Consider the following 25,458-nt stretch of genomic DNA (forward strand, 5'->3'; position numbering starts at 1 on the left):
TTATTATGTGTTCTAGGGTCAAAACTGCTTTATGCTTTATGACACTACCAAGCACACATTAGCTCTGCTGCTCTGCAATGCCATAGGCTCCAATGCCTGCTGTGCACCATGCAAGAACCTGACAAATTTTATCTTAACTTTTCATGTTTATTCTTGGGTTTCAGATCAACCAGTAGACACAAGACTCATTGATGGAAAGGAAAGGAGAATCTGAAGCAACGGGAACTGAGAGAACCACAAATACCAAGTGAATGTTTTGTCAGATTACTGGAAATGGTGGGGGATTTTTAAAACCTAGATATTATACTGAATCTAAGTTATGTGCTCTAAATTGAAGAGAATTGTGATATTAAGCACCCTGGAAGGTTACAAATATATAGGCATTTTTATCCTAGTAAAATACTTCAGTTTTGAATACCCTCTGCCATAGTTTCTCTCTGTAGGCTTTTTGAAGTATTCTTTTTCTCTTATACAATGTAGTTATCTGAGTTCAGCACAGCAATTTTTTAGATCTTTGCATTTCCTTCCCATTTGTTCTCTGCAAGAACTCCTTTACTTTCAAGACAAGGCAGATCTATCAACATCTCTTAGATTAACCTTTACTGTGCTTAAGACCACACTGCTGCATATTTTTCCAATGACAGTCATGTGGAACTTCATACAGATGTAGTCAGCAGTATTAGTCATTTCAATACTTTCTGGTCTAATTTTCAACACCTTGAGAGAACATCTGCCAGTCATATGCTACTATTATTTGAGACAGTTCTACCATCCTAGCACTGTCTTCCTTAACCTGCCACTTAGAAAAATGGATCCAGTAAGTGTATCCTTTAGATAAGTAAATGCTGTCATGCAAGTTCGATTTTTTCGTGCTCTTTTTCTAACTTTTGTATGAGAAGTGTACTCATTACAGACCTACACTACCTTCCTGATATCTCAGTCAACACAAAAATAAAGGGACTGTAAAATTATGAAAGTTAATTCCTTTGCCTTTATTCAGAAAGCCACTTTTCTAACCCCTTACATTAATTCCTGTGGAATATCTGCACATACTATAAATACTCATGTGCCAGGGAAATGCTGCTCCTACAGTTACAGGACCAGGAGTATGAAATCACATTGTTGATATCAAGTATGATATACTCCAATTTTTTTTGTTCAGAAAATTCTGCAGACAAGCCAGAGCCATCTGATTTACAGGGTTACTTCTCAAGGAACAAACTTCCCTCACCCCCTCTTTCATTTCAAAGCAGACTCTATGAAACCCCATCATAATTATCTGTAATGTTTTCATGGGCTATTAAACAAAGATCTAGCTGAAGACTAAAAACTGATGCAAAGGCAACACCAACTTGTTTAAATGTTTATTTACCAAATAATAGAAGTGATAAATGGGAGTAGTGAATAATTAGAGAGCACTTACTGTAGCGGAGAGCTGCGGTCCGTTCAACTGTGCATGCAGGATCGCTTCATTGATGGAGTTCCGGATTCCCATCAGTGCAATTTCCAGATCATGTGAGGCAGCCATTTCATTAGTCAGATACTCCAGCGTGGAGATATACTCCCTCCATTGTGCATCCAGTTCGGAGACACTGGCCAAACAGCCCCTCATTACATTCAGACAATATCCAACACAGGGCCTGATGAGCGTCAGGCCCTGGCAGTGTGGGCAGTACTGCATCTTCACTAAAGCTTTGCTACATTCCTTCGTGAGAGCCGCGTGTTCAGTAGTATTTATCACTTCAATACCCAGACTGAGGGCCTGGCTGAGCATCCGACCTGCCCAAAGAGATTTTGACAGCTCTGTAACCACGTTCTTAGAATAGTGTCCAAAAGGATTTATGTCTTGCCTTGTAAGCCGCAGACACTCTGTATAGTCCTCTGATAAATCTGTAATTCCTGGGTTTATTAGCCGGCTATACACCAGAGGAAAGAGACTGTCAAAGAACCGTAATACTGCGCTTTCCACTGTAGTCTCTGCACCCAGAATGTAGAGAGAGATGTCTGTAAAAAGTTCTTTAACAGGCTCTGCTGCTTCTTTTGCCATAGGTCTGTAAGCTGTCTCAAACAGGGAACTCGTGTGGTTTTCAGCGAAGCGAAGCAAAGACTCAAATGCCTCTAAAAATGGGGCAGGAGAGAGAAAGAACTAGTTAGCAACACCATTCTGAACAGCAGCATCCATAGTTACATAATATCTGCAATATAAATGTACTAATAGTTAATATCATCAGCAACATGATTAAAAAATACACCTAAATATTACATGTGCATAATAAAGGTAACATATAATAGACAAGTATTTTCTTTAAAAAGTAGCAATAAAAAAATGCCATTATTCTCACTTGCTAAAGTCTGACCCAAACACTAGAGGTCAATGAAGGACTCAAAGTCCAGTGGGTGCAGGCATGGTCTCTGTAAGATGGCCTTTGTAACCAACCCCACATTTGGGCAATTTCACGGAATCACCAAGGTTGGAAGAGACCTCAAAGATCATCAAGTTCAACCTGTCACCACAGACCTCATGACTAAACCATGGCACCAAGTGCAACCAAGTATAGTTCCAAAACATTCCCCTAGCTCAATGAAAATTTGTGAGATGACCAAAACCAAACAGAAGTTGAAGCTTTTGTTTCTTAGTCCTGTGAGTGCGTGGATGAGAGGCACTTCATGCATGGTACAAATCAAGGATGAAGTCAAGATGATGTGTGAATAAATTCTTTCACTGTTAAGATCATCTAGGTCTGGACACCAGCCAGTGGTTGGGCAGGACTTGATACCAAGTCTGCTATGAACCAACACCAAAATGAAATAATAAAGTCAGGCAAACACTATCTTCTTTAACTACACCATTTTTGAGTGGCTTAAAAATATTTAAGGAGTGCTGTGGTTAACACATTTCAAATTGCAGAAGGCAAATATTACATACCTCAAACACTGGCTGAGGTGCTAGAGTTCATAGACAAGGGCCAAGGAAGGGATTGGTTCCCAAGATTATTTTTAATGACACATAAGACAGTAATCCACACCATTCCCAATGCTTTCTTTGGAAGCTTTACAACAAAAAGGCTGCAACATAAATCACTCTCTGGATGGCAACTATTTCCAGTCAAGGCAGGAGACCTATCACTCTATAACTCCTGAGGACTGGCCAAATAATGGGTTTTCTGTCTAACCCTACTCTACATTCATCCAAACATCACCATGTGATTCACTGCAATGTAACACAAACTGAAGTTGTCCAAAGATCAGCTTGGCAAAGGCACAGATACAATATTCTAAGTCAAGATTAGCACACACTGGCAAAGTTTTGTAGAAAAGCCTGCTCAGTGCCTTCCTCTCTTCCATCTCCCTGGGCAACTAACTTGGGTGTTATGATGAGCATTACAATCCCTTTTACCACGAAGTGTGATTTAACTCAACACACAACACAACATAGCCCATTGTACATGAAATCATCAGCATTTTACACACACACTCGCTGTATGCTTCTGCCAGAGAATCACTGTGGCATTCCCACTGCTATTACAGCACCTAATACTCTGCAAGTGCTTGTAAGACCCTAGAAAATTAAGAACTCAGACACACTGCAGATAGGAAAGAAGAAAGATCGTTCTCAGGCTGAGAAACACCTTGACAGATTTCAGACTTTAACAACTGACACAAAACTCTGAAAATTGGACTCACGATGGAAATGTTGAAACAACCTAACCTGTAGTGCAGTTAGCTGTCTGCTGCTACAAACTGTTACCAGTTTATGTTTGCCCCATCACCCCATGCGTTTGTTTCTACACAAAACCTAAACATCATTTTTTAATTTATCACACTAAAAAGTCAATGGAAAATTTCAAAACATGAAAACGGTGCTTTAAGTTTCCTCCTTCAACTACACATGCTCTCTAACAGATATTCAACTCATCATTAGACTATGGGAGGTAGGACTGCCTCCCACAACGCCAACGCAGTCTTAATGCTGCTGCTTGCCAACACAGTCTTAATGCTGTTGCTTCTACAACCATAAAAGCACAACTGAAAAGTTCATGAAACACAGCTATGAGGACTTACTGTCCTGAGAAAAAACAGCCCCAGCGAAACATGAGAGCAGAACAGTCAATGGAAATTTGCAACCCAAGAAAACTGACTTCAGCAACTTCCTGGGATACTGGGTTGTAGACTAGAAATCATGCAGGATTTTCTTTTCAAACCTCTTAACTGCTTTCAATTAAAATCTGTGTTACTCTGAGACAAAATATTTGTTGAAACAAAAATATTTGGTAAAGTTAGAAAATTGTGATGGTATATAGCTTCATTCCTCCTGAAAAAACAGCCCTAACATCTATAATGCAGATTATAGATGTGCTGCAAACACCCACAAGGTATCTCATGTGCTTCCTTGTCACCACTGGTCAGACAAAAAACTGCTCATGCATGCAGACACTCTACCAATGATGCTTGAGAAAGAAACATGCAGGTCTCTTTTCATTGTTAAGGTATTAAGAAACGCTTGAAACAATCAAATTACTGATTATTAGAACTAATGAGGCTTCATGAAAACAGTCTTGCAATGAGAGTTCACATTCTAGCTGTACAGAGGAGGCTACCTTAGCATCACATTCTAGAAGCAATTAACTATATGCTTTCAATGGCACTCTGTATTTCTATATCCTAAGGAAGGTTTACCACTACCTGAAAAAACCAGTGCTCATCTATGCAATACAGCAAACTTTAGCCATGAACTTGCACAAAAGCTGAATTCTAAGCCTATGCATGCACTGGGAGAAATACCTGATCCTCTTTCACAGCTCTGGCTTCAAGATCCTCCCTTCCCCTATCAACAGCACACAACGTACTACCAATTGCAAATATATTGATTCTGAACAGAGATAAGTCATAACCAAAATTATCCAGAATTTGATGGAGGCATTATGTAATTTTTGTCTTCCTTTAGTATTAAAATAAACAGGACTGTGGAGAACAATATTTGTTCTCATGTTCCTGAAAAGTCCCTTCTTGATTTAAGACCACAGGGAAAATGAAACAACAGCCAGCTCTGGAAGCTGAATTAACACTCAGGTAACTGCTTAATGAAAGTCAAGCAAAATCACCTTGCATGAGGAGAATTTTGTTCAAACCATTTGTCATGTGCTGACAAAACATTTGGCATCACCACTGATGTGTCTGTAACAGTCAAACACAGCTGGTCAAATACAGCTCACCTCTGGAAATTTCACATCTGAACTGCTAGTGTTTGAAAATGAGCTTCTGGAGACAAGCCTAGTTATGACAAGATGCCACGCTGGTTTTGCTGCTCTGTCAGCAGCAGAGCACCTGCCAGGCCAAGGAGGTAACCAGTTTGCATGCTGGGCTTCCAGCCTGCTTCCTAGCATTCACATACACTAAAAAATGCATTATGCTCATTGTAACAGGCACAGATTGAAAAACATTGCTTTGCACACACAGCATCCATGCTTATTGATCACGACCGTGGCACAGACTGGCTGTGAGTGATAGCTTCCCTCTGACAGAAACACATCCATCATTACAGAGGATGTTTTACTGTTCAAACCAGCCCGTGGCTACGGTTCATACACCTAATGCAAGGAAAATCATAAAAGATTCCTGACTTATCTCACCAGCTTTTGCACCAGTGTAAATACTTCTCCAGTCACTGCACAAGTGACTTCTCCAGTAAGATTCAGTCCTGATTTAAGCTCATTGTACAGCAGAAGATGATGCAGAATGTGTTTCTGAAACAGAAATCTCCTCGCTACATCTGATAGTACCACAGGGAGAAACATGCATCAATCTGCCCAACACTGCTGTACCAACATTTTCCAAAGATTCCCTCAATTTCTTTCACTACCTGAAGATCTGTTTGGGGTTTAGGTAAAAGTACAGGCAGAGGTAAAAATGTAAACACAGCTTTGAGTAACGCCTTATGCCACGTAAACACTGCAATCAATGACTCACTTTGCAATAGCTTCTTGTGGGTTTAAATTGCTGACATCTCTACTTCAGTTCAGTCAGGAACAACAGCTCTCCAAGTTCATGTCTGGGCCACAACTTCTTGTCCTGCAGCCTTATCCTTAGAATTTCATTAATGTTTATAAATACACAAAGGGCAAGTGTTAGGAGGAAGAGGCCAGGCTCTTCTCAGTGATGTCCAATAATAGGACAAGGGGTAATGGGGGCAAAATGGAGCATAGGAGGCTCCACGTGAACATAAGGAAAAACTTTTTCACTGTGAGGGTGACAGAGCACAGGAACAGGCTGCCCAGAGAGGTTATGGAGTGTCCTTCTCGGGAAACATTCAAAATGTGTTCCTGTGTGACCTACTCTAGGTGATCCTGCTCTGGCAGTGGAATTGGACTGGATGACCTCCAGAGGTCCCTTCTGGTCCTAACATTCTGTGATTCTCTCTCTTCTACCAGACCTCAACAAGCTTATTCTGTAAGGAACTACAAGGTTCAGATAGGGAGAATTAGGAGAGGCTAAGCAACTTCCAACTTGCTGGATTACAGGACAGTCCAAATCCTCATTCTTCTATTCCCACTGATCCAACACAGCAATGTTAGCATGGGAACCATTTTCCAAAATAAAGTCTATCACCACACAGTGTGCACACCATTTCTGTCCTGCAGTAGCTGAAGCTCAGGTAGAGGTGGGCCTTTAGTTTGAATCTCCTTATCTTCAAAGGCTGAAGACATCAAACTGAGTGCAAACCACGATACACACGTGAAAGGCAAGCTGCTGCCACTGCCATTATGCTGCTGCATGTGACTCAAAACTGGCACTTTGCCCACAGAATTGACAGGGTAAGACCACCCTGCTAACACAGCCTCTCCCACTACATTAACAATACCTTACACACTGCAGAAACTGAATGTGGGCTGAACTGAAATTTAAAAATCCACAAGCTGCTTCAAAAAAAAGCAAAACTTAAAATAAAAAGGAAACCATTATATGGTTAATACTGCAGAAAATATTTAACAATGCTCAATAAACCAAGAGTAGAAGCAAACACTGAGGCAATCTACGCAGAAATAACATCTGTGTATATTTTAGATTTGAGTGTAATCATGAAAAGAATGACAAATTTAAGTAGCTCCATTATTTGTTTGGTCTCATAGGACTACTCTAATATTTGGCTCCTTTCCCTACAACATCTTGCATTTATTAAGAGTTACAGAATGAATGAAAGCCACAGTTTGTTGAACAATAGATTCCTTTTAATGCCTTTAAGTCCATTAAATCTTCTGCATCTTTATAACTTGCCAAATTAAAGGACAACCTATTAATATTTTGCAGCAGTAGAATTTAAGAATGTACTATTTGCAATTTGATGAACACAAAACAATGTACACAGCAGAAAATCACACCCAGATATGCATCTCCATGGCACACAGACGATAAAACTCAAGGGTTCTGGTTTTTTGGATATGCAATGATCTCTAAAGGTGTTTAAAAGAAGAAGAGTACTCAAAAAGCATCATTAAACAAGATGAACAGATGGGGATTTTAGATCTCAAGATTCCTTTAAAAAAAGGATGCAAGTATAAAACAAATTGTGTCACGTTTGCAAACACAGAACCTGAAATCGATTCCCTCACTCAGCCACTTTTGAAAACAGTTTCTGATTTGCAACTTCATTTCTATTTTGTGACATTTGTTAGCAGCAAAGAACTGCCAAGCAGTGGAATTTTTCCCTCCTTATTTATCCTGCATTCTGCTGACCACAGGGCCAAAGCTCAGGCCAACAGTCTTTATTAAGACCCTATCCCTTTTCATGTGGCTTACTGATTTTAGAATGGCAGTCTTCCTACACAAATAGTCACTCTTGATGAGAAATAACATGTTCATACACATATTAGCCAATGTCTACCACATCATAGTTGACACTACACCATTACTTGCTGGAATCACTGCAAACATGCTCCTAAATATTTTGGGTCACAGAAAAATCTGAAAGCTCTCAGAATCTGGGGCAACTGGAAGCATCTCTTGCTTTCTATTCACCTCCTGTAGCTGCTTTTAGTAAGGCAGACTGCAAAACAGATTCAAAAGAAAGCAAAGTCAGTTTTCAGAAGTCTGTATTTGCTCACCCTTATAGCAAGGAGAAGGTATGATGTCTTTAGGGCTGATCACTCCTTCAGAATACAGATCAGACAGAGGGAATGGGAAAAAAAAGACGACATGGAAAACCATTATTGTGTGTAGGGGCAAGGTGTTTACTTAACAGTCTGCAAGTCTGTCTGTGTTGATAACATCAGATAAATACCCCATCATGTACCTGTTAATGGAAACTTCTGCCCAGGGTGAAAGGTAAGAATTCTGTGCCTCCTACTATCTGTACCTTAACAGCTATGGACAATGCTGATTAACTTAAAATCAATGAGTAGAATTGTTTACAAGCTACAACTATTGTCTTTTAACCCTCTGCTCAGTTCCAAGTGTAATTTAAGACTGCTTTTAATTTAAGAAAAGTTACAAAACTTGGGAAAGTACTGGAACAGGTTGCCCAGGGTGGAATGCCCATACCTCCCCCCTAGAAGCGTTTAAGGCCAGGCCAGATGGGGTCTTTCACAACCTGGTCTAGCAGAAAGTATCCTTGTCCAAGGCAGGGGGGTTGGAATCAGATGCTCTCCAAGGTCCTTTCCAACTCAAACCATTCTATGGAAGCTTACAAAAAGTCACAAGGGCTTAAAAAAATTGTAGCAGTGAGGCTTGCAGAGTAAAAGAATAACTGCTCTTTCCTTAGCAAGTATCTCCTGTGCTGGAAGCCTGGAGAGCTTGGTTTGCCAATGTAACACAAGACACAAGAAAGCCTGGTGCTCTGACTTTCAGAGTAGCAGACTCACTGTTGTAATTGGGTGCTGTGGGCCAGGCTAAGTCACTCAAGGAAAAACAGTTGCCAAATGGTCTGTTGGAAGACTGACTTCCAACAACATCAAGAGGATTCAACACCTCAAAACGCTATCTTAAAACTTCTATCTTGGCATGAAAATTAGTCTTGATTGTTGTTTCCACACGCATAAACCGTTTTTTTCAGCCTTGGCACAGCCAGGCAATTATAAAGGAAGCGACACACCTCTCAGACTGCTACTCCACACCCTCTCCTGAACTGCAGAACACACAATGCACATCCTTCTACTTTTTTTTTTTTTTTTTTTTAATTTAAGTAGCTTCTTTAACATCTTGCACAGAGAGATGGGAGGAAACATGCAACTCATATTTTGGGGACAATGATCAACATCAAACCCCTTAATTTTGGCTTATGCTGGTGAGTACTTGATTCTGAAAGCATCAATAACTTCACCAAGTTCAAAATAGGCTCACTGCTTCACATGAGCTGGAAATGCAAAGAGAAAAAGGAGTAGACAGGCCTGGGAGGTGCATTAATAATAACAAAAGAACAATACAGTGATAAATGAGAAACTTTTCTTCTGTTCTGGTCATTTTGCCATGAAATCAAATAAGGATTTCTGTGGACTGTGTGCTGGGAAATACACCCAAATTGCTGGAAGTAGTGACCACAGCGCACACACTTGTCCAAGTTGGTGCCCTGGGCTTTATCATTAACAGAACAGCATGTAACAAAGTTGAAACTGGCTGCTAAAGTATTTTACAAGCACAGGCTGGACAAAGCTCCAGACTCTGCTGTACCAAACCACATCTGCCCTCTTTCAAGAAAACACTAGATGGAGACGTTTATATAAAATAATTAAGTTATAATACTTCAAAGTCAGTTACAGTTTGCTAACCTGATTTTGAGCTGCCCACTATTTATTTCAGCTTCAAACTTTTTGTGGGTGCAGTGAATGAGCTGGTAATTAAATTTAGCTGTTTATTGTTTCTGTATACTGCATTTCAGTACAGCTGTGCATTATTTTATACCCTATAATTATAGAGTGCAATTACTCCTTTTTAAAGTGAGCAGTCTCAAGTACAACTAAATCAGTCAACCGAGAGAAAGCTGGAGACCAGATGTGGAATTAACCTCCTATGACACCACTGGGCTTCCACTGATAGATAAATAAAGCAAGTAGCTCTTTGGGAATATTTGTGCAGCGAAGGCTGATGGACATATAGCATCAGCATGGTAAGATGACCTAGAAGAGCAGTAAAAGCCCTGAGCACTGTGGCTGGATGTTTTATAAAGCCATGGCCATCAGGATTATTCTCCTTCTGTCAAAGGAATTCCAAAAGATGACTCATATCTGCCAAGTTCCGACCTGTCAGCTATTACTTAATCACATCAATTCACAGTTTTAACAGGAGTTGGGCCAAAATAACTGAGGAGCAAACTACGGCTGTGCTTCAACAGCATTAACTATGCCTTTAATTTGCTTTCCAAGAACAATCGACTTATAAAAACAGTACTCACAATCTACAAGGGAAAAAAACAACAAAACCACAAGCAATCACATCTCTGTAGGTAGCTAGCTTCTTCACATAACTGCAACTATCTCTGAAGTTTAACAGCCATCAAACTTCAAGCAGAAATTATGGATATTATCTGATTTATTTGATCAGTCACTGACATGGACAGTGATGACTGGAGACTACAGCTACAGAAAGAAGCACACAATTCCCAGGATGGATTACAGCACAAAGCACTTGCAAAACAGCTTTGAATGACAGCTCTGTACCCAGCAACATTTCTTTCAAGATGGATCCACAGAAAAACCACAGTGCTTCAATTAGGTCTGATCTAACTTTTCTAAGGAAGATTTGCCACATAAAAAAAAAAAATAGCATCTGCTTTTATTTTTTTTAGACTAAAACCCTGTGAACAATTTCAAAGATGTAGCAGGAACTGTAAAGTCATCATTTTCCCATAGGAAATAAAGCAGCTTGGACAACATTTTCTTAAAAATCAACTCTGAATCATCACTTCATGATGATGATGCAGCCCCCAAGTACCTTTTGAAGTGAGGTTCTTGTTGTGGGGTTTTTTTTGGCTGGTTTGTATTTTGACATGTGTGATTACTGTTATAAAAACAGTCAGCCCTAAAAGGTGTGGTTGGTCCAACAATCCAAGACTTGCATTGTGTCAGACAGGATTTGTACTAGTCTCTAGTAAGTGCTTTGGGTTCTTTAGAAGAGATACTTGGTATACATGGCAGTGTCAATGCCTTGAACACTTTTTCTACAGATTTTTCAATACATAACAGTTTGGTTATTAAACCATAACCATATACTTCCCATAACTCACATGGTTATTACCAAAACACACTATGAGAGATGGAGCTCAAAGCACCACCAGGACTTGCCTAGAGCTGAGGCCAGCCAGAGAGGTCACTGCTGCTGGTGACTGTACAAATTAAGCACGGACACACAAACATGCTACTGTCATTGGGAGATAGTGTAAAACAATTACCTCATTCTTTCTGGGGTCTGTAGCAATTACTTTTCCATGTGTGTAAGCAGTTTTTCAACGCTGTGAATCACTTCACTATGAGTGCTAGCATGGGGCTAGTTAGTAAGTGAAGATAATGCCCTTATTGCAATCTCTAGGATTACAGGCTTCAGGTAATCTCTTCCCACTGAACAAAAGGGGGTTGCTTTTCTCTGGATTTCCCAGACTATTTTAATCACAAGCACTTTTGGAATTTGATCATGTAGCCTTCAGAACTAAAAGAGAATTGTGGAAGAATCTCTGTGCATTCACAACTGGCTTGAGAGCCTGAGTGACACTGAATTCTCTGGGCCTACGTGGAGTTAACCTCTCAACCAGAATTTATGCCTAGGTTAGGTTGATGACAACATGTGAATGACAACACATGTAGGACATACATGGAAATACTAAGGAGCAAGCAAGCTGCAGTAACCATGGACTATTGCCATACAGAAAATCATAAAGTCCCAAATGCAATCAGGCAAGGACACTGGTAATATACAAGTAAAACGTGGCTATGTAGAGATATTGCTGGTTTACACTACTTGAGAAGAAGGACTGGGCAAAAAACAATTGGAAAAATATTGCCAAAAATTGCTTCTGCAGCCTTCCAACAGAGGGAAACCATAGAGAAAGTAAAAGCTGTGCCAACTATGCACAGTGCCAGGTACCAATACCAGAGAGGAACAGATGCCATCATTAGAGAAAGAGAGGGCATTCATGTTGGTGGTCCATTGGAGCTCCGATACACTGCACATTTGACACAGTTGGTCTTGGAGCGCAAGCAAGCTAGGCTTGCCAAAAATACTACAAGCTTCTCTCTGTTGCTTGACTTGCACGGTGGCACTGATGACGACCAGTGAGGCACTGAGTGCTGTGATGTTACCTATGGAGAACATATCTTTAGAATCCAGATGTGACCAGCGTACTGAGAACACCCTTAAGCTTGTCTCCAATAGAGCGCTGCACTGCATGCCCATATTTCATGGCAGGGACACACTGCAAAGCTGCCCATGAATTTGGGACACAGAAGAAACTGAGGTAATTTGTGTCTCTCTTGTGTATTAAATAATATTGACAAAGTACAAAATAGTTTCAGAGACTTGCATTAGTTAAGAAGAAAGAACAAAAAGATATCCTTTCTGAGTCAGTTGAGAAAGCAGGAAGATGTGAAAGTATTTTCATTCTTCTGGGAATCTTTTCATTAACAGAAAAGCAATCAGACAGGAGTCTCTAGAGAGAACTTTCTCAACCCTCTGATTAAGGAGTTCAACTGGCGGTAGGGAAACGAATACGTTTGTTTCAGAAGGTCGTGAACTATTTTGTGTTTTCCAGCTGAATTAATTAGGTGGTCCATTATGACCTGTTTCTAAAAAACTAAGGGGAAAAAAAAAATAATAGAAGAGACAGGATTAGCTCAAAGATGAAATCTGGGGGCAAAGTTGTTGAGGTTTCATTTTTCCCTTCATGTTTAGGTGTTAATGTAGAAATATAATTATTGACATTTGATGTCCATTGAAGAGCTCAGGTAACAATAAAACTTTAAACCCTCTTCTTTTTATTCTATTTTTGGTTTAAAAATCTAGATTTAATGTATTTATCAACAGCTTCAAAACAAAGACAGCAGTCTTCATGTAGAGAACTGCAATAATGGAATCCTGTGTGTTCAACAATGAAGACTCTCTAACCCAGAACTGCCAGCTGGCTTGAGAATTGTGCTCCATGTGCCCACACACTGAGCTTCCAGCTCTCAGCTGCACGAGGGAAAAGGATCATTACTCACCAGGGCAGTCAGACACTGAATGGCAGTCTGCAAAAAAACTGGGTACTTCGAATTTGTTCAAAAGCCTGAGCCACAAAACCCTTCAGCCACTTCTGATTCTGGATTGGGGAACAGCTTAAATTTCCCCGTACTGTGAACCTACTAATTTACCCACCCTTCTTTCTCTGGCTACTCTACATAGGTAGCCTTTTTAGAATAAATTAAGGAACACAAAATCCTATATTGGTGCAGTGACAGTCTCATAGAAGTAATATTCTGCAAATGGTTTAATTCAGTGCCTTTTATGCTTTCCAGACCCTTGGACAAGTCCTGTTCACCAAAACTAGCAGCATATCTGCACACAGTATCCTCATCCAAATTTCAGCAGAAAGCATTCTTCTGTATTGTTCCACTTTCATATAGGTCACTAAATGGTTCATGTATGGTGAGAGCAGGGTGAGAGGCATTGGTCTCCTCCATAGTGCCAGAAAGCATATAATCATTCAGCTTAAAGGCCTTGGATGAAAGACAGAGGCAATTAATGCTTAAAACCCAAAAACCTGTCCTACAACATCTATTTTTGGCTGTCTCCTCTTGTTGATCATTTTGCAAACGTATTTGATAGCATAAGGTAATTGAAAGGAAGTGTTTGCCTGAAGAAACTGACCTTCTTCATGGACGTTCTTTACAGTCAGAACAAAGACATTCACTATTCCACTGAAGGAAAATAGTGGGAAAGACTTCCATGGCTGACTTCAACAGACACTATAACTTTAGGAAAATATTCTTGGTGTTGCTTTTCAAAATTTCCCATGCTAACAAAGTCTCTCTCAATGGAAAAACTGAAGGTGGATCAATGCTTACAATAATCTTATAAAAATAGAATACATTTTTCTTCATGGGTGAAGGGCTTCTCAATTTATCCTCCAAATTCCTTCAAGTGACTGGCATGTGTTCAACATATGGGTCAGCACAGGCAGAAGTACAGATGTTGGAGATTTGATTACTAACCAGATGTTTGTGGAGAAATAGCTCCACTTATTCCTAAGGGAAAGCACATAAAGTCCGTTAGCAGCAATAAATCAACACACTTCTTTCTCTCCTGAAATTCCTTCCTTAAAAAAGAAAATACATGAAGGTAAGTTTATCCAGACAGAGGTTTTAGAGGGCAAGTCCCATTTGCACCAATGAAGACCAAAGGCCAAAGCAATGAAACTTCCCTGTAAAGAAAGCTGTGCAGTTCTTGCTAAAAATAAAACCACCATGACACCATATTTCAGCATTGCCACACATATCCAGATGCCTTCTGAGATGAGTAGGACTTCACAAGATCACAGAATTTGCTTAAATTCAAGAAGCTGCACAGTTGCAGCCCTGTGCATGCTTATCCATCCCCTAAGTCTAATGTGGTCAGATCACAATTCAGCACATCATTTTTTCCATGAGTTACAGCAGCAGAGAGATTTTGTCAGCGAAAATAAGGATAGGCTTGATAAAGTCTGAAGAATCGACAGGCATGCTTTGTCCATTTCATGTTCCTCTGTATACGTCTTTATAGCTTGGATCTAAGTTATCTGACTCAAGGACCATCCTTAGTCATGCACTCAGTTGAGGCTCTTATGAGTAGACCTGAAAATCAAATATCTAGTGACCTGCAAGGTTGTTAAGGGACCAATTGTTTCCCCTCTGGGTTTGCTGACCTTCAAAGACTGCTAAAAAAAAAGTCTGTTTGTGATTTTGATTGATGGATTAGCTTAAAAAGCTGGTGTTTGTTTTGTTAATAGGGCTTCTTGATGTCATGTTAAGTCCTCACTTCAGTAAGTTACCAATGTGTCCTCATAACGTGACAGACCATTCTCTGAACTCGGAGAGTTTGCCCTCTCTTCAGGACCTGTTTATTCTCGCATGAAAGATGCATGCAAATGATTTTGCTTACTTTTTTCTGGGAGCTTTTCCCTAGTATGTCAGAACTCATAAAACCCTCACAGATCATTTCTGCTTCCTTTCAGTCTCTTCCCACAAAAAGGAGCATTCCTCTCAAGTTTTATGCCTGAAACTCATTCTGAACTTGGGCTCTAATTTGGGAAGGTATTAAGCATAAGCTTTGCCTCCCAAAGACCACTGATGTTACCAATTATCTCACTGACTGCAGGCCCAAACACTTTTGTGGGAATGCATTACAGTTTTCTTCTGCTTTCTCATGTTGGATTAATGAAGCCACCATTGTATCACTTCCTCTATTGCTTATGGGTATTTGGTACATTACAATATATACTTCATTTGCTTTAGTTAAACACTGATCATCAGCAATGGAAATTCTACTAGAGAAATATTCCATCTTGAATTGAGGGTCAAGTCACACACATCTGCCATACTGGTTTGAATATGTGATTGCTAAAACCTCTCATATGTGTAGCTTTTATAGTTCTGTTAAATGTTTTGCAATTGTTTACTCCACAACTTTATGAAGAATGAGAGCTGCATGTAAATCAATCTGATAATGAAAATGAATTAGCCATTAGGCTACAGCAGACTTCCAGCATGAATTAGTGAACTGAGGCGGACTGCACCAATAAAATGCTTGCTAATTACAATTCACAGCTTCCCTTTCCAGGTAGCTTTAGAGGGAGTTTAGCAAAGAGTGTTCAGAACTAAAGCATCAGAATTGTGATCAATGTAAAGGGTATCGTAAGTCATAACGAGCTCCAGTTAACCCTGAGGTGTGTTTTAGGAAAGAGGGCAGCACTGCAAAGCAATGGTCCAATGAATCAGAAAACTGGAAATATTTGTAAGTGAAGAGGCAAACATGTTAAAAGAAGTTGATTTGTAAAGCTTAATATACACGAGAGAAAACACTGGACACATATACGAAAAATATTTGGCTTTTATCTCAAGTTCATGGTGAACAATCTGTCTAACATTACTAAGTGCTCTAGTTTGCAAAGAAGTTTGGGGAGCTGTCTAAACTGGAGAAGAGCTGGAACAAGACAAAGAGCTGCTCCTGCACAGAAACCACCCTCTGACAGACAACTTCTGCAGCTGTAAGCTGCAGCTATAAATTGCCTTTTACTTTGCCATCTCTTACATTTGTGTAACTGTCTCCATACTTCCAAACAGACTCATGCAGTATATCATATTGCCAGCTTGCTTTCTCAAGTCAGAAAAATCACCCAGGTGTGAAGTCCAAAATACCACTTCAAAGCTTTGACAGGAGCCCTACCTTATACACACCTTAGATATATACAAAAACACATAGTAAAACTGTTTCCAAGGCACAGCCATTCCCTCTGCTATAGCACAGACCTGCCTTTTCAGAAGAGCAGTTTAACACTCTCAAGTCTACCAGTTACTCTTCTAAGACAATAAGTTTAATTCTCAATAGTAAGCACAGAGAGTTCCCCATATTATAGCCATTTATTCTTCTATGCTATAAACACAGCCAGTTTTAATCATTTGGTTCTGTCCAAACTTTGTATAGTTTAGATTATACCAAACAAACAGATCCTTAACTAAAAGACAAAGTCTATTATGAATTAATCTTCTTAAAAAAGCTTATCTTCAAGGTCCCATGGAATCAATAAAAATAAATCTACTTTTGTACCCCACTCATTTAGGTACCACATTTTTAGCTCAGTCAAAAAACAGTAAACATGAAGTTTTGAAAAGGAAGTGGGGCAGGAAATCACCACTGTGAAATATTCTGACAGCAATGGGTTTGTTTCAGGAGGAATGACAAGATTTAGCCATTTTCCTTATTAAATAAATTATCCACTTGTTTTTCTGGATCTTTAAATTCATTTTACTAGGTACTTCCCACTGGTTAAGTTCTACTTTCTGAAGCCCCAGAACTGATTGCATGTTTTAAGAAAGACCCTTTGGCATGAAACTTTATCTGTGTAACCCTGTAATGGGATCAAGCCCTTCAGGAGCATGGAAAGCAACCAAGAGAAGAACCATCCAACCAAATAAGGAAATTACTGGTATACTGAAAATGAGACGGTAACAGATAAGGCATAAAAAATTCTGAGCCCCGAAGAAAAACACATTTGCTACATTTCAGACCCAGTTCAAAAATCATTTTGGCTTACACAAACTTTATCCTAGCTCTGCAATACAGCTCTTAATCCCCAAAATCCCCATAGAACTTCAGTGAACACTTAAGTTTTCTGCCAAGAAAGCAGGGCCTTTACGTTCACAAAATCATTAGCATTCTATAAGGCCATTTTAATTCCTCTGACAGATCTCCTGCCTTCTCCTTCCAGAAATGTCACATTTCAAAGAGTTTTATCTTGTCCTTCAATCTTGTATAATGACACTCTCCATAAGATTATTTGGGGGGGGGGGAGAAGTTGATTTGATTAATCTGTTCTGGAAAAGGTTATAAACCAGCTCCTTGTGAATAGAATACACTGTATCTATGGCAAAGGAATCTAGTACAACTGCCTGACCACTTCAGGGCTTACCAAATTAAAACACATCAATGGCAACATCCAAACACATCTTAAACACTGACAGGCTTGAGGCATCAGCCACCTCTCCTGAAAGCTGGCTTCAGTGTCTGACTACCCTATCAATAAAGAAATGCTCCCTAACATTCAATCTAAATCGCCTTAGCACAATTTTGAACCCATATTCTGCCTTGACCAAGTATTTTCCAAAATGTCATGCCCTAACTTTTTTTTTCTTGGCTTACTGACTGCATTTCACCATCTGCTACAGCATTCTCTGGTCTGCCTGTGCCACTTCACTCAATGCCTGCACATAATCTGGTTTAGGACATCATGATCAATAAGTTCGCCACATTTACATATACATATAGAATAGAATCAATAAGGTTGGAAGAGACCTCAAAGATCATCAAGTCCAACCTGTCACCCAAGACCTCATGACTACTAAGCCATGGCTTCAAATGCCACATCCAACCCTTTTTTGAACACCTCCAGGGATGGTGACCCCACCACCTCCCCGGGCAGCACATTCCAATGGCCAGTTCCTCTTTCTGGGAAGAACTTTCTCCTTACCTCCAGCCTAAACTTCCCCTGCCACAGCTTGAGACTGTGTCCTCTTGCTCTGGTGCTGCTTGTCTCAAAAAAAAGACTAACACTCTCCTGGCTACTCTTCAGGTAGTTGTAGACAGCAATAAGGTGTCCCCTTAGCCTCCTCTTCTTGAGGCTAAGCAACCCCAGCTCCCTCAGCCTCTCCTCACAGGGCTGTGCTCCAGACCCCTCCCCAGCCTTGTTGCCCTTCTCTGCACAAGTTCAAGTATCTCAATGTCCTTCTTAAATTGAGTAGCCCAGAACTGGACACAGGACTTAAGGTCTCAATTGCAGTAGAGAGATGTTATTTGTAACTGCTTGCAAACAACCTTAAAAAAAATTGTGTTCAACACATTTTTACTGGAAGACCTGCTACACATCTAACACCATCTGTTGCTGGTTCTAGGCAATATGACAACAGGAAGTAGGGTCCATAGTCTACACCTGCCATTGAACTAAAAGAGCTGTTACACCTTAGATATCTCTGGGATAGCAATACTCCTACAGAAGTGCCTCACCTGGAACAAAAATTGAAGGTGGATAGATGTTGCTAAAGCAACCAAGGCATAAGAACTCTAGCAGACTTTAGTCAAACCAGGAAAGTAATTTACTTCTAAGATGCTAACCAAGCTCCATTCCCACTCTTCCATTTCCCAGTGCTGTCTTGGCCACATGACTCCTCCAGGGAGCCAGAGAAGCAAGCTCTGACCTGAGGAGAGATCATTTGTCCTAAGCACTCCCCTTTTTGATTTCTTAGCTCTTACACAACAGAAACACAGGTTTCATTACCAGAGAGGTTAAGAACAGATCTCCTGCTACAAGTAGCTTAAATGTGTGGTGTGCTGAAGTTTTCCCCCAGCATTAACTTTGCCAGACCAACTCACTTAGAAGCAAATGAAGCTGTATTTACAAGCAAAATCTAGACTCTACTCATCCTGTAAGAACCATGAGCTTCCCCTCCAAATCAAGAAACTGTCAAGGCATCCCTGAAAGGGAAATCAACTGATGTTGAAAAGATTGGACTGTAATTTAGTGAGGCACTGACAGAGAAAACATATCAAATGGTAATTTAGCAAAGACTAAAAGAGCAACTGATACAAGCCATTAAAATAAAACTGGTATGAGATGAAGGAGTTTCCAGTTTTAGAGGATATGACCTTGATGACTGGTTTTCATTTTTTTCCTCTGAGACAAAGCGCAGGAGATTTATTGCTTGTGGAATTTCAACATGATGGTGGAAGTATAGCTCTTAGTATGGCAAAGGGGAACTTCATAGGACTCCTTACACTCCAATTCTGAACAGAACAGAATAAATCAGTACTTATGAACCTTATGAAATTTGGAGGGGTTTGGCATATTTTAGGTAATCCTGGTTCTCACAGCAGGTTCATGAATACTTTATATTTCTTTACAGTATCTGAGCATCAATTTGTCAACCCTGATTACACTATTCAGATAGGGCACAACAGCCAAGCCACCTGTTGCACCGGCCAAGACAAACATCCATCCGCATCTTCCTAGAGACAAAAGACCTGATTTTAGAATGGGACCTAGCGGTATGCAAACGTTTATACTTATTGGTCCCCAAAATCTGACATCTGATTTAGCTGAAAGTTGCTAAAGTATCAGAAATGCCCAGGGAACATTCAGAAATTATTTTTGGATCTTGTAGTTAACTGGACTGGGACGGCACAGACTTCTGGGACAGAAAGGAACGCTACACAGAAGAAAAAAAAAATGGAAACTGATCCAGTCCCAGTGGGACAGAACAAAAATTGTGAGCATCAGATGCTTCACACAAAGCTATATGAAGGCCTGCAGTTGACAGCTCCAGGGTATAGAATAACGTGCCCAGGGGACCTGGCCAATCTCTCACAGTCTTTCCTGTCTTTAATATACCACAAGAATTTCTTGTTGTTTGTTTTTATGCGTTCAACTCTTTGCTCTTCAAATTCCATCTCACATGGGCCACTCTGGACTGCAGGATTCACTAGTGTTGGATTTCCAGTTTCTGACAACTATTTCTTTTTGCTCAAATAACCTCCTGAACTTTGTGTTTAAGCATATGGATTCACTTGCCTTTCTGCTCCTTTCCTCACATGGTGCTATTCCTATTTGCAGTGACAGATTCTGGTGTCTTTAAGTGTCTACTATGCCTCAACTAAGATTTTAATTCCTGGAACTTAATCATAGCCATATATTTAAACAGTGTTCACATTGTTCTAGTAATCAAGAGGGGACTTCAAGCACATTGGTCATTATGTTTTCCAACCTCTACATAATCAAAGTTGAACTTCAACTGTAAAGCTCTACTACGGGACAACTTGCACATTTAAATTCAAGTCTACATAGACCAGCCCCAGGTTTTGGCTAACTGAAGTAATGAAGGTAGACAAGTAATATTGTGATCTCCAAGGAAAACACAGCAGTGGCATCTAAAATGCCTATCACGTGGAAAAGCAGTGGGTTGTTTTAGCAAGAGTGCAATAGTCCCAGACCCAGGAAAATGTCACATTTTTGGGAATACTGCTTATTAACATATTTAGGCAAGATTTGCCATGGAGATGCTGGAAGTTTGTACATAACTGACAAAGACAACTTAAAAAAACTTTCTGCTTCCTGAAATGCTGGTGTACAGTACCTAAACTTCTAGGACCTGCCTCCTAGGTCTGTGGTGACAGGTTGGACTCGATCTTTGAGGTCTCTTCCAAACTTAGTGATACTGATCTACTGATCTATTTCAACTAACCTGACAAAGCAAAACTCAGCTCAGACAGTAAAGTCCTTCTTCAGCTAAGAGTATTAAAATGTGTCCCCCAATGAGACACTCCACAACATGGTTTCAGAGGTCTCCCTCAATCAATAAACACATTATCCACAGATTAATGACAAAAGTAAATTGCTATATATCACCCCTTTCACATCTGCAGTATCCTCCATGGTTTTGCCTACTTCAGCCTCTACCAATTAATCTCCACTCTTGCAAGACCATCCATCATGCTCTTCCTCGCTCTAACTCCCTATCTCCTCATACCAAAGAATGCCTTTCATCTCTGTTGCAGTCAGATTTCGGAACAGCTTTCTTAACGCTATTAATCCCTATCTCAAGACCATTCTTCTTACAGCCATACCACCTCACCGAGTCTTTCCCTAACAGAACAAAAACATATTACCACCCTTCCCTTCTCACTGCTTCTTGAAACATTCATCCCTGGATTTTGTCATTTCACACTCCTTTGTGTTTAGCTACTGAATAGCGCAGAAGTTCCAAATACACACAAAAAAAAAAGGTTAAATGCCAAATTCACGCTGCTTACCCAACTGAACTACACAGCTGCAAACAGGCTGCAATCCACGAAATGGGGATTAAAAATTTGGTAGGAAACATCTAAATAGGAAGGTAATTTATCATACCACTTTTTTGTGCGTAAAAATAAATTTGCTTCTGCAAGGAATTTAGTTTGGAACAGAATCCGCCGATCAGCATGCAAAATAAATAAATCGTGCAGAAGTTCGAGGAAATAGTGAAATCCTGGTTTAGAGCAACATTATTTTTATATCTTTTTACTGTTAATTAACAACATTTGTTAGATCATCAGCAATCTACTGAACAAGCAAATACTGTTTAATATTTTTAGCACGAACCAAAGTGGTGCTGCCTGTTTCAGCCTCCCATATATGTTAAAATGTAAAAAGTAAAAGGGCATCAAAGACAAGGATGCAAACTTGTGAAACCCTGGTCATTTTCCTACTCCATATCACAGTATCACATAACTAAGGTTGGAAGAGACCTTGAGGATCGTCAACTCCAACCTATCAACACAGACCCCATGACTAGACCATGGCACCAAGTGCCATGTCCAATCCCCTCTTGAACACCTCCAAGGACGGTGACTCCACCACCTCCCTGGGCAGCCCATTCCAATGATGAACGACTTGCTTGGTGAAGAACTTTTTCCTCACCTCGAGTCTAAACCTCCCCTGGCGCAGCTTGAGACTGTGTCCCCTTGTTCTGGTGCTGGTTGCCTGGGAGAAGAGACCAACCCCTTCCCAGCTACAACCACCCTTCAGGTAGTTGTAGAGGGTAATGAGGTCACCCCTGAGCCTCCTCTTCTCCAGGCTAAACAATCCCAGCTTTTGTAGCTACCTTTGGAAACAAAATATACTTCCCCCCCCCCTTCAACTTAGTGTTGTTTACAGAAGAAACCAATATAGTTGTCTACTAAAGACATGGCACAAGCATGAGAAAGTTCTACAGCGATTAATAAAGACTCCCCACATTGTACTATAAAAAGGGAATATCCTCTTTTGAAAGACAATCACACTTGCAAATAAACTTGAAATGTCCTATAGAGCCTAGCTCAGACAGAACAATGCCATCCTAGCTCTGGGGAGACTGGAAGGAGAACCAAAAGAGGCTGAGGTTTCCCAGACTGCCCGCTAAAACAGCTGCTTGTCAGGAACATTTTGGTAAGTGTAGAGCAACATCAGCACACTGTACGTTCTCAACATGTGAATGCTCACCACCATATTTTCTGTGGGATGCATCTTGAACACCTAGGATAAACTTCTCAAACATGTGTCAAAAAATTTGGAATGGCATCTAAAACAAGTCACTGGAAACTGCAGCCCCCTTGGTAGCTCATAAAAAACTATCTGCAGTTGAAGTCTAATGAATTATTAGCTTGTTAATACTATGTGGAATTTACAGAATAATAAAAAGTTACACTATAATACATGACTACCATGGATAGCCATCAGCCTACACATTTATCATACAGATCATACTGTTTGCCACAACAACCCCATGCAGAGCTACAGGCTGGGGTCAGAATGGCTGGAGAGCAGCCAGGTGGAGAGGGACCTGAGGGTACTGGTCAATGGTAGGCTGAACATGAGCCTGCAGTGTGCCCAGGCAGCCAAGAGGGCCAATGGCATCCTGGCCTGCATCAGGAACAGTGTGGCCAGCAGGAGCAGGGAGGTCATTCTGCCCCTGTACACTGCACTGGTTAGGCCACACCTTGAGTACTGTGTCCAGTTCTGGGCCCCTCAGTTTAGGAAGGAGGTTGACTTGCTGGAACGGGTCCAGAGAAGGGCAACAAAGTTGGTGAGGGGTCTGGAACACAAGCCCTATGAGGAAAGACTGAGGGAGCTGGGAATGCTTAGCCTGAAGAGGAGACTCAGGGGTGACCTTATCACTCTCTACAACTACCTGAAGAGAGGTTGTAGACAGGCGGATGTTGGTCTCTTCTCCATGGCATCCAGTACCAGAACAAGAGGACACAGTCTCAGGCTGCGCCAGGGGAGGTTCAGGTTGGATGTTAGGAAGAAGTTCTATACAGAGAGAGTGATTGCCCATTGGAATGGGCTGCCTGGGGAGGTAGTGGAGTTGTCGTCATTGGAGGTGTTCAGGAGGAGACTTGATGGGGTGCTTGGTGCCATGGGTTAGCTGTTTGGGTGGGTTGGATTGGTTGATGGGTTGGACGCGATGATCTTGAAGGTCTCTTCCAACCTGGTTTGGTTTATTCTAAATAAAGGTTTATTCTAAATATAGTACTTTCACAATTTTAAATACTGCCTGAGTAGAACTGTTGTCAGGGAAATCAAGGCCATTTAAGCCTGTGTGTGTACAAGGGAAAGGAAAGTAGTCTGTCCAAGAGTGTGAACTATAAGAACAGCATTTCTTTCTGCATGCCCCTCCAGCCTTCCTTGTCTCTCCTCTGTCAGAAACCACTTTGCAGTGAGGCGTTCCTGGAACATCACTCTAAACCCTTCTTGTCGGGCTAGTGGCTAACATTCTCATTCTCCTTTTTCTGTGGGTAGACCAGCTGCTGAATACATATTTATGAAGAGAAAGAAAATTTAAAAAAATAAAATAAAGAGGCAAAAGAACTAAGTTTCAACTTTCCTGAAGCATCTGATTCAAAGATTATTGAAATCAGATGCTAGAGTATCATTCATCCATCTTCCTCTAGACATTTTCTCCTCCTCTTAGAAGCCTGAAACTAAGAGTTACAGATTTTTCCAGATTTATTTTTGTCCCCCCACATCTGGTAGATCTAGCAGGCCTTCCTTCACCTGCTGAGAAGCACAGATGTATTGGAACCCAGAGCTCCTGCACACGTGTGCTATATAGCTGTGCTGTGTGCAGTAACCCAGCTTGCAGGAAACACTGCACTTAGCTCTGCCCTGCTGAGCAGAAGGGCTACAACTCCCAAGCAGCATTAGACATTTCTGAAGTCATTGATCTGCAGCTGGCCTGGCCATTTCTAATAAATGACATTTCCCAAAACATTCAGGGCTCCAGGACCAGGACATTTGTTTCTACAGACAGAAACATTGAAGGGTCAGATTTGAGTTCAGCCCCGAGTTCAATCATCATCCCCATTCTCAAAAACTGGTAAGAAATCAAAACTAGCTTTGGAAATATAAAGAGACAACGTCTTTAAAGATTCTAACAATATTTCTTTTTCTGAGACACTCTTTGAAATCCTCATTCAAAACCACAGAACTAAACTCATCTTGTCCTACACGACCATAAAAGTGAGGCAGCAGCACTGGGATTCAAATGGCTTTCTGTCACGTGAGCTCCTACCTAGCACTGGGACAATACAGACCTGTGTGAAAGGAGTTTGCCAAAATGAGCTTTAACATGTGACTTTGAAACTTTTGACCTTTCAGAAGAATCAGGGAAAGTGAACAATAAGGAAACCTGATAACACAAATATTTTCTTCTGCTGCTGTCAAAAGATATTTTTGTAAGAATAAGGAAACAACAGCAAAATGTCAATTATTACTCAGAAGCTACTTAAGGAAATACAAGCATCATCATGGAATAAGCTATCATATATAATTCACTCATAATCAATTTGTCTCTTCAAAGAGCAGAGTCTTATACAGGAACAAGGTCAGACACATTCATGTGATCTAGTCAAGCAAATATACCAAAAGAAGTAGATACCACTAGTGAGGCATTTCCAAAGATTCCGAATTCCCGAAGATATGGCCCCATCTCTGCTTGATTCACTTGAAATACAATTCTAATACCTCATAAGGAAAGATGCATTGTGGGGCATCAAATTCTTACCTGACTGCACTGAATATTAGCTAGAGTTTAGGGAGGTGTTTGTTACCTGTGTTGGGAGAATGCTATTGCTTGCAGAAGTGGTTCCATGTCCAATAGTCATACACAATTCTACTATTGATTTACCTACAAATTTCTATCATCTTCTGGTATTTCCTTTGATACACAGCTATACCTTGAG

General features: G+C 40.5%; 1 protein-coding gene across 3 annotated transcripts in view; it reads right to left on the reverse strand.

The window, feature by feature from the left end:
* LOC137444557 (glypican-5-like) overlaps nt 1-25,458 on the reverse strand; it is a 449,156-nt gene that overhangs the window by 306,346 nt on the left and 117,352 nt on the right. For all 3 annotated transcript variants that reach the window (XM_068145419.1, XM_068145418.1, XM_068145417.1), the window contains exon 3: nt 1,424-2,118. In XM_068145419.1, coding sequence (XP_068001520.1) covers nt 1,424-2,118 — 695 coding nt within the window. The remainder of the gene's footprint in view (nt 1-1,423; nt 2,119-25,458) is intronic.

Source organism: Melanerpes formicivorus, unplaced genomic scaffold (genome assembly GCF_026170545.1).
Source record: "Melanerpes formicivorus ecotype bairdi unplaced genomic scaffold, bMelFor1.0.p_v2 SCAF_12, whole genome shotgun sequence".
NCBI lineage: Eukaryota > Metazoa > Chordata > Aves > Piciformes > Picidae > Melanerpes > Melanerpes formicivorus.